General features: G+C 34.2%; 1 protein-coding gene across 2 annotated transcripts in view; it reads right to left on the bottom strand.

Moving 5' to 3' along the window:
- The window catches only part of ATRNL1 (attractin like 1), a 578,187-nt gene that overhangs the window by 430,124 nt on the left and 134,329 nt on the right, over nucleotides 1-13,734 (bottom strand). For both annotated transcript variants that reach the window (XM_088131807.1, XM_088131808.1), the window contains exons 18-19: nucleotides 12,342-12,560; nucleotides 7,828-7,965 (exon numbers count right to left, since the gene is read on the bottom strand). In XM_088131807.1, the coding sequence (XP_087987933.1) occupies nucleotides 7,828-7,965; nucleotides 12,342-12,560 (357 nt within the window). The remainder of the gene's footprint in view (nucleotides 1-7,827; nucleotides 7,966-12,341; nucleotides 12,561-13,734) is intronic.

Below are 13,734 nucleotides of genomic sequence, written 5' to 3'. Positions count from 1 at the left end.
TGGTGAAACGAGAGCAGCAACATTTGCATTTTTTGCACTGGATGAGGAAAGTACATCTCTCATCCTCCATTCTCCTTACGTATTATAGAGAGTGTACTCACTAACTGTATTTCCATCTGGTATGGAGGCTGTAGTGACTCAGACAGGAAGTCTGTGCAGAGGGTAGTAAGGGCAGCAGAGAAGATAATTGGGATCTCTCTGCCTCTCATCCAAGACCTAGCATATGTGCGCTGTTTGTCTAGAGCTCGAAAGATCATCAGTGATGCCTCCCATCCTCATCATGGCCTGTTTTCTTTGTTACCTTCTGGGAAGAGGTTCCACTGTATCCGATATAGAACAGCCAGACTGGGAAATAGCTTTGTCCCCCAGGCTATTAGATGTCTGAATGTTTAACTTCTCAAGGAATGTTAAATTCTCCCCCAGGCTAAATTGTCCCCCAGGCTATTAGATGTCTGAATGTTTAACTTCTCAAGGAATGTTAAATTCTCAAGGAATTAGCGGCAATTCCTTGAGAAGCAGTAAAATGCTGAAATATTGTATTTTAGTGTATGATTGTAAGCCAATTGCAACATAATTTCATTTTATTATGCACTTGGCATATAGTGTATAGCGGAATGACAATAAAGTTATTATTCTATTCTATTCTATTCTATTCTATTCTATTCTATTCTATTCTATTCTATTCTATTCTATTCTATTCTATTCTATTCTATTCTACTAAATGTAGCCTGCAAGAAAACTATTCTGTGTGGCAGACCAAATATTAGTAAATGAATGAACTGGCATAAAAGGCCTTCTGCACAGACTGCCCATAGAACTGTAGGAGGTAGTCTTTAATCCCTCTATACATCACATGTCATTTTTATCTCCAGAGATATAACCTTGTTGAAACAGGAGTGAGCTGAAAAGACACAGTATTTTAAATCGGTATTATGGTTTTTTTTCTGAGGAAAAATGAACTTGTCCTTGAGAATTAATGTTTGTGAGAGTCTTTCATACAGTTTACTTTTAATCAATATTTTAGCTGGCAAGTTCTCACATATGTCTCTATGGGAGGGAGGGCAGTTTCTAGATATAAAAGTGCCTTTGGAATCCACCAAGGTAATGCAAAGCATTACATTGATCAATTTATTTTGGACCAGTACTAATGCTCTCAAGTCCTTCTACAGGCAAAATTATGCATGCAAAGCATTTTGCTTAATACCTTAAAGACTATTACTGCTGCTGGCAAAATTATCACTGAGAAATAGAGCTATAGGGTTATGTATCTGTGCACTCAGATTTTAATTTTTCCAAGTTAAGATTAAATGAAAAGTAAATACCCTAAGAATTAAAATCCTCTGCTTTTTCAATTATGATATTATTTTTCTTCCAATTATGCATGCAATTTCCTTCTTGCTAATTTTAAATTTATCAGTTTGCTAATATAATCAAGCAATCTTGATTATATTAGTCTATTCAAAAATAATCGTAAATCTACTCGAAAATAAACTCCATTTATTTAAATGGAGTTTATTCCCAGCTGTGGATACAGAATTGCAATTCTACAGAACCTTATGGGGTAAAGAAATTTCTACTTTTTTCCTAAAATATTTCACCATCAATCAACAATTATTCATTCAGTAAATGAGGAGAATTCAAAATAAATTGGAAATAAAACAGCAACTATTTGATGTATTTATTACATCCACCCACCATGGATATTTATTGTTTATATTTTGAGCTATACCATATACTTGATGTTTTAACTGTTATTTAGCAAGCTGTCATAAGTCTGTTTGGATTTGGTGGGAGACAAATCTAATAATATACAAAGAAATAAATCTAGCAATACCATTCATCAGAAGATCTTCAAATGAAATCAACATGATACTTTCTGTTAAATTAAAAATATACATACAACAAAGGAATGTTTTATAGCATGTTTGGTGAGAAATATATATTCTCCGTTATGTTTGCAAGTCTCTGCTTATTTTTCCCTTTATTTGCCCTTGACAAACATACAAGAAACAACAAGTTTTTAATATAAGCAATGTGTACTATTTATGATAACCCTAAAGCTTGAGTACTTCATTTTATAGCAACTGATTACAAGACACTCCTGTAACTAAATAAATGCAAAATAGTGATTTTCAAATACTCTAAATATTAATATACTGCATACTTTCAACAAAAGTAAGTAACAAAACTGTGGCAAAAATAAGTCCACAGTTTACTGATATATAATTGTATTTAGATATCTTTGCCATATATCATATATGTTCTGATTTAGCTTTTTGGATTTGCTCTTTGGTTCATTTTCCTTACTATATTTCTACTTATTTTATTGTATTTGTGTTGTTTTTATATTGTAAACTGCCCACAGTTGGGCAGTACCAAAGTAAAAGTAAGTAAGTAAGTAAGTAAATACATTTAGTATTTGAATTTTTAAACATTTGGATGAATTCAGCCTTAATACCCTATTCTAGATGTGGATTTAGTCTGAATGAAGGTTTGATAATGTCCAGCCATTAATTTAAAGACTAGAAAGAAAAACAACTCAAAATCTGAAATTAGGAGAAAGTCATCATTATAAATACAAGACATAAACATAAAAAGTTAACTTTCATTTATAATTCAAAAATGGAATTCAAATCACAAATTAGAAACACAGTTTGTGGAAGGGAGCACAATTAAAGCCCCTTCCTACTAATTTATATTACAACAGCCCCTTAAAAATATAAAATCAGTAGAATTTTTCCAAATTGCTCATAATTTCACAGAACAAGAGTCTAGTAGGAAATAATTTGGCACAAATTCTCACTTAAAATTTTGAGTTTCAAATAATTCATGAGCTTCCCTCTCCTTCCTCCATTTGTTTTGGCATGGGCTGCCTACCTTGATGAGGCATTACCAAGGGAAAAGTATAATTTTGATCACATAGGAAGTTTCTGCTTCTCTTTCCTTTCATATCTGTTACATCATGTAAGTTTTCCCTACCCATCTACAAATGCTTACAAACAATCAAGAAACTTCATATTTTTCTGATTTGCTTTGAGTTTAGCTGTTAAATCTATTTTTAGTGTTTTGTTCCATATACCCATTAACTTTTCTATCCACTGTATGTATCAGAAAGATTAATGAATACACAATTTCAAGCTATGATTAATAAATCAGATTTTAAAGATGTTGTTGTCACTTAGCTTTTTTTTCCTGCAAGATATCTTAGCAGGCATCCTTTAGAAACCAAAGGATTTTCCTGCTTTCTGTGAGCTGGCAGATTCACTGGAAGAACAGATAAACATATAAGTTGCGCTGCTAACACTATACACTATACTAATCTTTTCAGAAAACAGTGATTTGAATGCCATGATTAATTAACTCAAATTCATGGCAGGAAAGTTGTCTGTCACCTCTTCAATCAGATACTCTAAAATGCCTCTGCACAATAGGATCTGCCTTGAACAATACGAAACGGGTTGTGGAAGCTAGTGGAGAACAAAATCAACCAAAGTAGGTAGACACTACAGAGGTGAGAGGTAGAATTCAGAGCATTTTAATCATACATGAGATTTACACTTTAGATATCCCATCAGGAGACTATGATCAGGTAGAGTAGTACATAGTTGGGTATCTCAGCAGTTTATCAGGGTTAGACAACTATCCATAGTTATCACTGCTCTTTACTCTACTCCAAGCACAGTAGATCCAAGGACTACTATTCATATCATGACAGGTCACAGTATAATGATATTTTAACACATTGTTCACAAGTTTTTTTTCATAAGACAATGACATTCTGGAACCATTCTCAGGCGTTTAACCCCATATAAAACTGCGACACATGGAAAGGATCACAATGGAATCAAAGGTTGTCAATTTCCTGTATTCATGCATATTTTTGTATGCATTTGTAACCTACAATTCCCTCCAAAGTAGAAATCAAGTCAGTTCAAGAAACCACTTTTCTACACAAAATAGGTTCATGACAGACCTTGGTTTTCATTTAAATCAGGTTCACCTTCTAACTTCCTAGCCTCCTGGTGCAATATGCTTTTATTTCCCTTTCTGGCAGCTTGACTACAGGGACATTTCAATAATGTCCTATATAATATTCATTAAAGAGATTAAGGAGATTTTATTTTATTTTATTTTTAGTTAATTGAATAAAAACAGTTGAATAAAAAGGACACCTTGTATAATTTAATCAACTAAATTATATATCTATCTCTATCTCTGCTCTATCCCTGCTCAACCAGGAGGGATTCAACAAAGCATTTTCTCTTCTCCAATTTTTCCAAAAATTACATCAGCTGATGAACTATGGTTACCTTTTGCATAAGATACAAAAAGAGTCAGCTTGAAGAGTGATGGTAGTCCACGTATATATAACTATATCCAACAAAACTTAGAAGTGGAGAAGGGGGAATAAAATGGGCAGAAACAAATATTGTCTCGATATTTGTTTCAACAGTCTCAGTCTTTTATACTGCCTTACTCATTTGCATACTTGGTCATTTTCATTCTTATTCCTGTCTCCCAAAGTCACTCCTTCTACCCACTACAATTTGTGCTGCACTTTGCACTGAGGCCCCTTTCTAGTCATTCAAAGTGGCTGAAAGTCAGTCACCTTAATGCAGGGTGAATTCTTCAGTAACAGCAGAGCTACTGCATGAAGGCCTTGTAGGAAAATATACATGATGGGAAAGTCCCTACTTTCACTGCAGAATTCAAAATGTTTTATATTATTCTGATCATAATAGATATTTGTTGTTGTTCAGTCGTTAAGTCGTGTCCGACTCTTCGTGACCCCATGAACCATATTGCGCCAGGCCTTCCTGTCCTTCACTGCCTCCCTGAGTTTGCTCAGTTTCATGGTCATTGCTTCAGTGATGCTATCTAACCATCTCATCCTCTGCCGTCCTCTTCTCCTTTTGCCTTCAATCTTTGAATTATGGAAATGAGGAATGCGGTGACAATTAGAAATATGATCTATGATCTGGATAGAAAGAGAGCATTAGAAAGAAACTTAAACTTGCTCCAGAATTAACTCTTTGATATAAGAGGAAGGGAAAACACTGTCAGGCTTTCAAGATTCTGTTACTATAGCCTACATCAATAAAGTAGAGTTTCAGTAATTCTTGTGCGATCTGTTTCCTGGCCCTGCCTGTCTGAAAGGGCTGACAATAGCATAGTTGTCTTGTAACAGTAATTCAAGATTAGAATATTACTCTAATTCTTATATTGCATATTATCTGGAGAGGATAATAAAATGCAATCCTCTGAAAATCATAGAAATGGACTCTATTCACTCACCTACAAATTAGGATTGACCCTATTTTATAATATTTTCACATGAAATAGCAAACAGAAACAGTTAAAATATGAAAGCAGAAAGCTTTAGTGCAATTCAGTAACAGCTATCTTGCCTTAAGCCAAACATTTACTACACTAAAAGCAGACATTAACCTTTTCTGCCCACAGAGGCAGGTATCAAGAGAGCCAAAGTCAAGAGCCTGTTAATCAGACCTACAGAGACACTAGAGGCAAAGACTTATTCAAGCCAGTTTGCATAAGATACAAAAAGAGTCAGCTTGAAGAGTGATGGTAGTCCACGTATATATAACTATATCCAACAAAACTTAGAAGTGGAGAAGGGGGAATAAAATGGGCAGAAACAAATATTGTCTCGATATTTGTTTCAACAGTCTCAGTCTTTTATACTGCCTTACTCATTTGCCAACAGATGGCTTCTTTCAAGCTCTGCTGGCATTCATGATAATAATATCTCCTCCAGCCTGAAGAAGAATGCAAGATAGACATGACAGGGCCTACATACTTTGTCCTCAATCTTCTTCCCTCAAAATTGACTTTAGCAGTAAAGTCACAATTGAAACCAACTTTCTTATTCCATCTGAGCAAGGAAGCATATTTTCATTTTTGTTTAGTAACTAGTCTTTAAAACAATGTTTTCAGGTCACAGTAAAAACAAATTATTGTCTCAGGAAGATAAAAAACACGAAACTAACATAAACACTAATGTCAACATATAAGTAGGAGGCATGGGGGCCATGTTTATTTAATTCTTGTTCCTTATCTGTAAACACAGGAATATTTTCTGTGAAATAGCCACATTTAAATTATTAATTTAGATGATAAAAAATATCAGCACTGCACCTAACAGTTTTCTGTACTAAAAGATATTCAGACTATAATTTTAGGAAGACATCCTTATGACAGAAGTACTGATGAATTTCTTTTATCATTTTTTTTGCATTGAAATAATATAATAAGAACATAATGTGAAGAACATACTATATTATTGCATTATTCAATATATCATATTGAAAATAAAATTATTACATAACATTAGTATTTTTGGACAATGTATATCTCAATATTGCAATAAATAAATAAATTTCCCTTAAACAACTATTACTTAGAGTCACTACAGAAAGAAAGCCCACATTATTGACAATTTCCATATTTTAAATGCAAATAATGCAAATACCTTTCTAATGCTAAAACATATTTTAGCGCCTCAAGTTTCTAATTATTATCTTTTTTTTAAAGAATACACATTTAAATGTTATTGAGGCAAATAACTACACGCAAACTGGTATATACAGTTTGGAGACTGCCTGAGAAACAAAAGGTTATTTTAAGGAAACATTTTTTACTAATTATTAATTACCACCTGTATAACATTTATTAATAAGCTGTACTGCAATTGCTTCTGGACTGCTGGCTGAGCAAAAATGAAGAAAAATTTCTGAATTCCTGATACTGATACCAGAATAACCATAAATGTTTTCATGAAGCATACATTTTAAGTAATTTAATTTGAAATATAGTAGTTGTGTCCCTCTTATTTCAAAAACAACTGAAAAGAAAAGTATGAGTATGTTTCAATACAAATCTTGTAATTTATTCTGAAGTAAATGAAACCGTTTATATGGTTTTAAAATACATTTAAGGACAGTTTCAATATTCCTGTTTCAGGCAGCATTTATAAAAGGAAGTGATTGCTATCAAATTCACCAGAATTGTCTAATTTTCATAACATTATTGGAAGGTAGCATTTTCAAAGACTGACTATATAAATGGTTAATGTAAGGGTCTTCTTACAAATATAAATTAGATATCTATTTAGTTCCAAAGTGAACAGCAATTTATAGTATTGTTAAGTTTGCTCAGGAATATTTCATGAACAATTGCGTCAAAGTAGTTTAAATATTCAAGCACGAAATATCATTTCTATCTACTTCCTTACTGGCATTCTCAAAAATGTTTAGCAGATTAATAAGATTTACTTTTGCAGAAGCCATAACTCGTCTTCAATGAAACCAAGTTCACTCTGCTGTTTTCTGAATCAGCAGTGGTTTTCATTTATGGAACAGGAGGGAAATGTAAAACATGCTACAAGACAAACAATTGTCCTTCCATTCTGTGTGACACCTCCCACTATTGTGAAAGATTGCCAGCTACCCAAAAGAGTGTTTGGAGATGGACTGAAACTAATTTCCTTTATTCTGATGATACTGGATCATAGAGCATTCTGGCAGTGGAGTGATATCCGTTGGATATAACCCTTTATACAACAACAGTTTCAAAATTCTGTGATAGGACAATTTAAAAGTAATCTAATACAATAAAGGAATTATTCATTTAAAATGAATGCATTTCTCATATTTAAACCAGCTAAATTATTACCAGTTATAGAAAATGCAGCAGATTAACTGTATCATGACCTTTTAAAAAATCACTGAATCAGACTGAGTTTAAAAAAAACATTTTCCCATTATTTCATTCATATAAATAGCAGAAACTGAATTTTAAGACAGTTACCTGTGCACTGTCCTCCATTTGTTGGATCTCCATAATAACCTGGCATGCATGCTTCACACTGTTTTCCTGTAGTTAGATTTTTGCACTGGTCACACACATTGCCACTAATGCAGGTGCTATGTCCATTGCATTGGCAAGCTGCAATTAAAACAAAATAACCAGGTTTTATATATTTGGGGAACTGAATGAAAGAGCAAAATAACAGTCATTCTTAAAAAACATAGAACAGTGTGTTTAGCACTTTTTAATCAACATACAGATTTAGTAAAATGGATAAATATAAATTTAGAATAGTTGACTGAGAACTCCAAAGAATATACCTTGGATATATAGTTGCCTGTGTGCAATCTAATTTCTTTTATTAGGAACCTTGGATCCTGTTCCTTTGCTGCAGTGATGGCAATGCGGGGGAAAATGCATATTGCAATCCAGTGACAGAGAGAAGGCGCAATGAGACAGCTATGCTAGAAAAGAGCGTAGATGTTGGCCACAGAACACCCCCAGATCAAGGGCAGCCTTTGCATTCCAAACACCTGCAGGGGCTAGCAGAACATATTAAGGAAGATAGCGAAGGACACCCATAGAAAAAGGCAACTGCCAAACAGACTGGAGAAAAAGGGTCCATTTCTTCCTATAGCAGCAGCAGTGTCCAGTAACTCAGATTCCTTTGTGAGAACACCAAGGAAATTTATATTATTGGCCATGGGGAAACAGTCAAAGAAACAACCAACACATCCACCAGTTTAACTCTTTGGCTATGTAGTGCATTGCCTGGTGAAATCTGTGGAATATTAAATATGCAAATCTCATCTGCAAGTACTAATTAACCAGCTGCCAGGGCCTGCTATAGTTGTCCAAAACTGCACAAGCAATATGATGTTTTTTATCCTGAGGAAAACCATTATATCCCACCCTAGCCATTCCAAACTGAACTGATGCACTATTCATGAAAATCAACTTTCTGCCTCTTAGTCTCCCCAGCCTGAACATTTTTGAATGCCCTTATTACTAATTACCTCTTCCTGCTGCTAACTTACATGGGTCATTATTCCTTACTGTCCATCCACAGTGTCCTGTGCTAAAATAGCATCTCTGCTTGCTTCTTAATTTGGCACTTTAGTTAGCTATGAGTTCACTACTTGTGGCCAGAATAAAGCAGGGTGCTATACCAAGGTTGTGCTAATGTACAAACCTAAAGAATACTTGCACCTGTCAGTCATGGCAGTTCCTTCAAACAACCTGCCTTCTCGGTCACCTGCCCTTTCATCTCTCTGCCTTTTTAAGAGATTGTTTTTTAATCCCTCATCCTGTAAGGGACACTGTGAAGAAAGAGTTCTGTTGGGACTCAAAAGCCAGGATATGTATGCATTGATTTTGACATCAAGGATGAATTTCTGATTATGGCTATATGGCTGCTAGCTAGTAAAAAGGTAAGATAAGTGCTATCAGGCAACACTACATACTAGGACTGTGTGAAGCACTGGAAAACGGTGCTTTGCAACTAACTGGAATATGTAGAAAGCACCAGTTTTCAAATCCTTAAAGCAGCTAACAGAACATGAGCTATTCATATAAATGCCAATTATTATGCTGATAAAAGAAAACATTCTTTATAATGTGGGTCACTGGTAAAATACTTTGAGCCTGTTTACAAAATTGGGTTCCCAAGTGTATCTTTGACACTCAGCCATTGTGTGAAGTAGACGTACAGATGAGCTTTAGTAAATACCACAATTCCTTATATTGCTTATACAGTGATCTATCTTAGAGATAAAAATATAATATATGAACCACAAAATCCTTTTCCCAGAAGCATGACAAGAAGTAAAACCTAAGGCATGATATTAAGGAATAGGTGAGTCAGTTGAATGATTCATATTAATTAAGAAAATCAAATAAATGTTTTTTAAACATACATGTATAAAGCCCTTCCAAATCACTGAACTGATCTGGAGGCATCTGATCTGATGACAGAATTTGGCTTTCTGATTTAAGTTGAAGATTCAACTATTGATTTCAAATGCTTCTCAATTCAGTGAAAATATATATCTCTATACATTTATATCTATGCAAATAAGGGCATGGTCAATTCCTGGTGGTTTCCACTGATTTCTAGACCTAATGAATTGAGTGAATTTAATTTAGACTGATTCACTTCAGGCACTGGATACAGAATCAGCAACCCCCACACAGTATATCTAAATATTCTTTTCTGTCCATTCAAATATTTGGAAAATTCAAAATAATAATCCTGTTGAACATATAATTGTGCTAACATTATCTAGTTTCAATTAGAAAGAACTTCCACCTAATACTTACCAGTATTCCTTTAAAATACTGATTGCTTATTTTTAAGTGGTCTTATTTTACTAGATGCCTACTATATACAGTTGAAATAGGTAAACTCAATAAGTAATTTTCACTATACTGTATGCTTCACCTATTAAACAAATTATACTTCGATGCTAGTAAAATAAAGAGAGGTTAATGGGATTAGTCTCATTGGTTTTATATGAGCAGATGTTACATTCTTTTCCTTAACATGGAGCATGGCTAAACTGTTTTGATTCTGTATTTATTTGTTTCTTTTTATTGAATTACTTCCTATAATGCTGATTAACTAAAGATTGCCATGTAATTTAATTAACCTGATAATGGTCACAAATTTGGGAACAGCTAACTGGGGACTTATTAGTCTTTGTGTTTATTTAGCATTAAGTTCACTATAAATTGCAGAGAGTTAAATTAAACTAATTAATCAGCAACATATAATTTTAAATAGCATTGCTAATGACCATTCACCATAGACCTAACAATCTGGATGAAGATGAAGATCTTCCAATAAGGACTCAAAGTGTCTCTTGAAACATGTTTACCTTTTTCCTTCTGATTATCACTCTTCTTGACATTAGTCCTTTGTGTGTGTGTGTGTGGGGGGGGCTGTTTAAAATAAATGCTGTCAAGTAATTAGGAATCATGCATTAATACAACAATAACAATAGCCAGATATGAACTGCTTTTTACCACCAAGAATCTCTGTACTACTTTCATCCTAAAAGTGTGGTTGATATGAACATTCCTCAGAAAAATGGGAATCTTTTCATAGGGCTTATGGTAAATGCCCCTCTTGTTTCAACTCTGCCTGTTTTTGTGTTAATAATCTGTACCTAGTATAGTACTGTTATTTTTTAACAAAAGAGGCAATAAGTAATGCTGTGGTAAGATGCTGTGGTAAGTAATTTTGCCCTGATCTCTATGGCTGTAATAGCTATTACCTGGACCACGTTTGTTTCTATAGGCCTTTGGAAACATTAGGGATATGTATTACTATTGGTGGAATTAAAGTATGAATAGTCAATCTTTTTTTAGGTTGAGGATCACAATAGTGTTTTGGACTGAAACAACAATTAGGCAGAGCCAAATGGAAAATTTGGCAAGACCACTACTTCATTCTTTTTCCAAAATCTCTTCTCTTCACTCTTTCTAACACATTCCTTCCATCACCTGGTCCATGAAACAGATTAGGAGAGCTGCTCTTACCTGAAGTCTGAACTATTTTCTTGAACAGTGCTTTTGAAATAAGACTGAGGCCCACATGTGGTCCTAGGCCTATAGGAAACCTGGCTGTTTTAAAGAGAAATTTTATTCTTTTTTTTTTTAATGAAATATAGTGGCCTAAATTGATTTATATTATGTTGTATGCTGTTGTTTTTATAGCTAAGTGCTTCAAAAAAGAGTACATGTTATATTAAAAATAAATAATAAAATTAAATGTTCACTATGTTTATTGTCCCAGATGCTACAGTGAGATTGAATTGCAAACAGATACTTAATCTCTTAAGAGCTCAGCTAAATGTGATATCTATTACATACCAGAACACCAAAAATCTATTCCTCTTCTAAAAAAATTAATTTTGGAAAACTGCCAGTTCATCCCTAGAATGACTGGATTAATATGGTGGAACATTTTGGAGTTCCCCAGAATGTTTAGCTCCCAAATATGGAACATTTTATATATGCTTGGTACTTACTGTAAATTTGTCAAGTCATAAAGCTCTAGAATCCCTATGCATATTTATCAATAGTCTAGTATTCAAGGGGACTCCAGGAAGAATATTTCATCTATGTCCTAGCTTTGGTTATAAAAACTTCTTCATATTTTTAAAACATTATTTATACTATTTCTGTCTTGAATCAACACAGCATATGAAGAGGAATTTCAATAAAAAGATCACTTTTTGAGCCATTTTTCACAACTTTACATAACAGCATACATCTTCAGTATGATTTAATGTACCTGAAATTTGACATAGTTTTAAAAAGTGGATACAAGGGATATTAAGAATGAGAAATGTTTTATTGATCAGGATCTGTATTTGAAAAACTTTAAAAATATATTAATAAATCAATCAACAAAACATGACACACAATTTATCCCATTTTTGGAAGTAAATGATTAACCTTCCATAATTTCAGTGATACAAGTGGCAACAACAATAACAAATTCATCCTACCTGGGCATTGGATAAAAGACCATTCATAATTTTTTTCTTTAGGACAAAGGTTGTTGTCAATAATTATTTCAGTAGAATGTATCCCACTGAACTTCACTGGCCCCCTTGCTGAACCTTCCACACAATGGCCTTTGCCTGTATTACTGGGATCATTGCACCATCCACATCCTGGGTGTTCCAGACACTGACCGCAAGTCCTCAGTCCTGAACAGTTTTGAGCTGTAATACACAGAGTAAAGAAAAGTCAGCAAAAGCTGAGTTTGCGTGAGAGGGCTTTAGAACAATTAAGGACATGAAATCAGATTGATATCATTCAACATTACTACCATTGTTGTATTTAGCAACTGTATAACATCTATGGCTGTATAACTTCTATGGCTATAGATGTATCAGATATAAACAAAACTAATGCCAAACTCAGTAAACTTGTATAAAATACTTCAACATAATCTTTTTTTCTTTTTGGTGCCTTTAAGTCAGGACTCCTGGTGACTATCTGGACAAGTCCCTGCACTTTTCTTGGCAAGATTTTCAGAAGTGGTTTGCCATTGCCTTTTTCCTAGGGCTGAGAGAGTGTGATTAGCCCAAGATCACCTAGCCAGCTTCATGCCTAAGGCAGAACTAGAACTCACAGTCTGCTCATTTCTAGCCTGATGCCTTAACCCAGGGGTCCCCAAACTCTTCAGCTCATTGACCCCTTTGTTAAGTTTCAGGTTGTTCACTGATCTCCAAACATTAATTATATGAAAATAGTTTAATAAATACTACTTTAACAGTACTACAAATAATAATATTAACAACAACAACAACAACAACAACTCCTCTTTGGATAGACCGATCGAGCCTTGGGGGTCAATATTGACTACTTTGGAGTAACCTGCTATAACCACTACACTGAACTGGCTCCTTCAAGTCAGTTTTTGACTCCTGGCGACTGCCTGGACTAGGGTCTTCAGTTTTCTTGGCAAGGTTTTTTGGAAGTGATTTGCCATTGCCTCCTTCCTAGAGCTCAGAGATGGTGACTAGCCCAAAGTCACCCAGCTGGCTTCATGCCTAAGACAGGACTAGAACTCACAGTCTCCCAGTTTCTAGCCTGATGCCTTAAACACTACACCAAACTGATAATTTCAATACAATCTCAGGGATACAACTTGTATATAAAAAGTGGTTGAACAGGAATCATAGGAAAACTTAACTGAATATTTTTGACAGTACCATTTTTGTCCAGGGATTTGACATGTAGAACTATGTGTTATGGGAAGCTTTATTATTTTATCATGCCATTTGGCTACTCCAGAACTTTTCTTCTTTCTTTGGGAAAAGATGGCATCCCAAAAGATGATCAAAATAGCTTCAATGTGTAACCACCTAAACTTCTCTTTTCAAAGTCATT

The sequence above is a fragment of the Python bivittatus genome, unplaced genomic scaffold (assembly GCF_059951505.1).
Source record: "Python bivittatus isolate LINGU-HERP-01145 unplaced genomic scaffold, Pbiv_v1 ctg000980_np1212, whole genome shotgun sequence".
Classification (NCBI taxonomy): domain Eukaryota; kingdom Metazoa; phylum Chordata; class Lepidosauria; order Squamata; family Pythonidae; genus Python; species Python bivittatus.
Note: the sequence above shows the minus strand (reverse complement) of the source record. Positions and strands in the feature narration are given on the sequence as shown.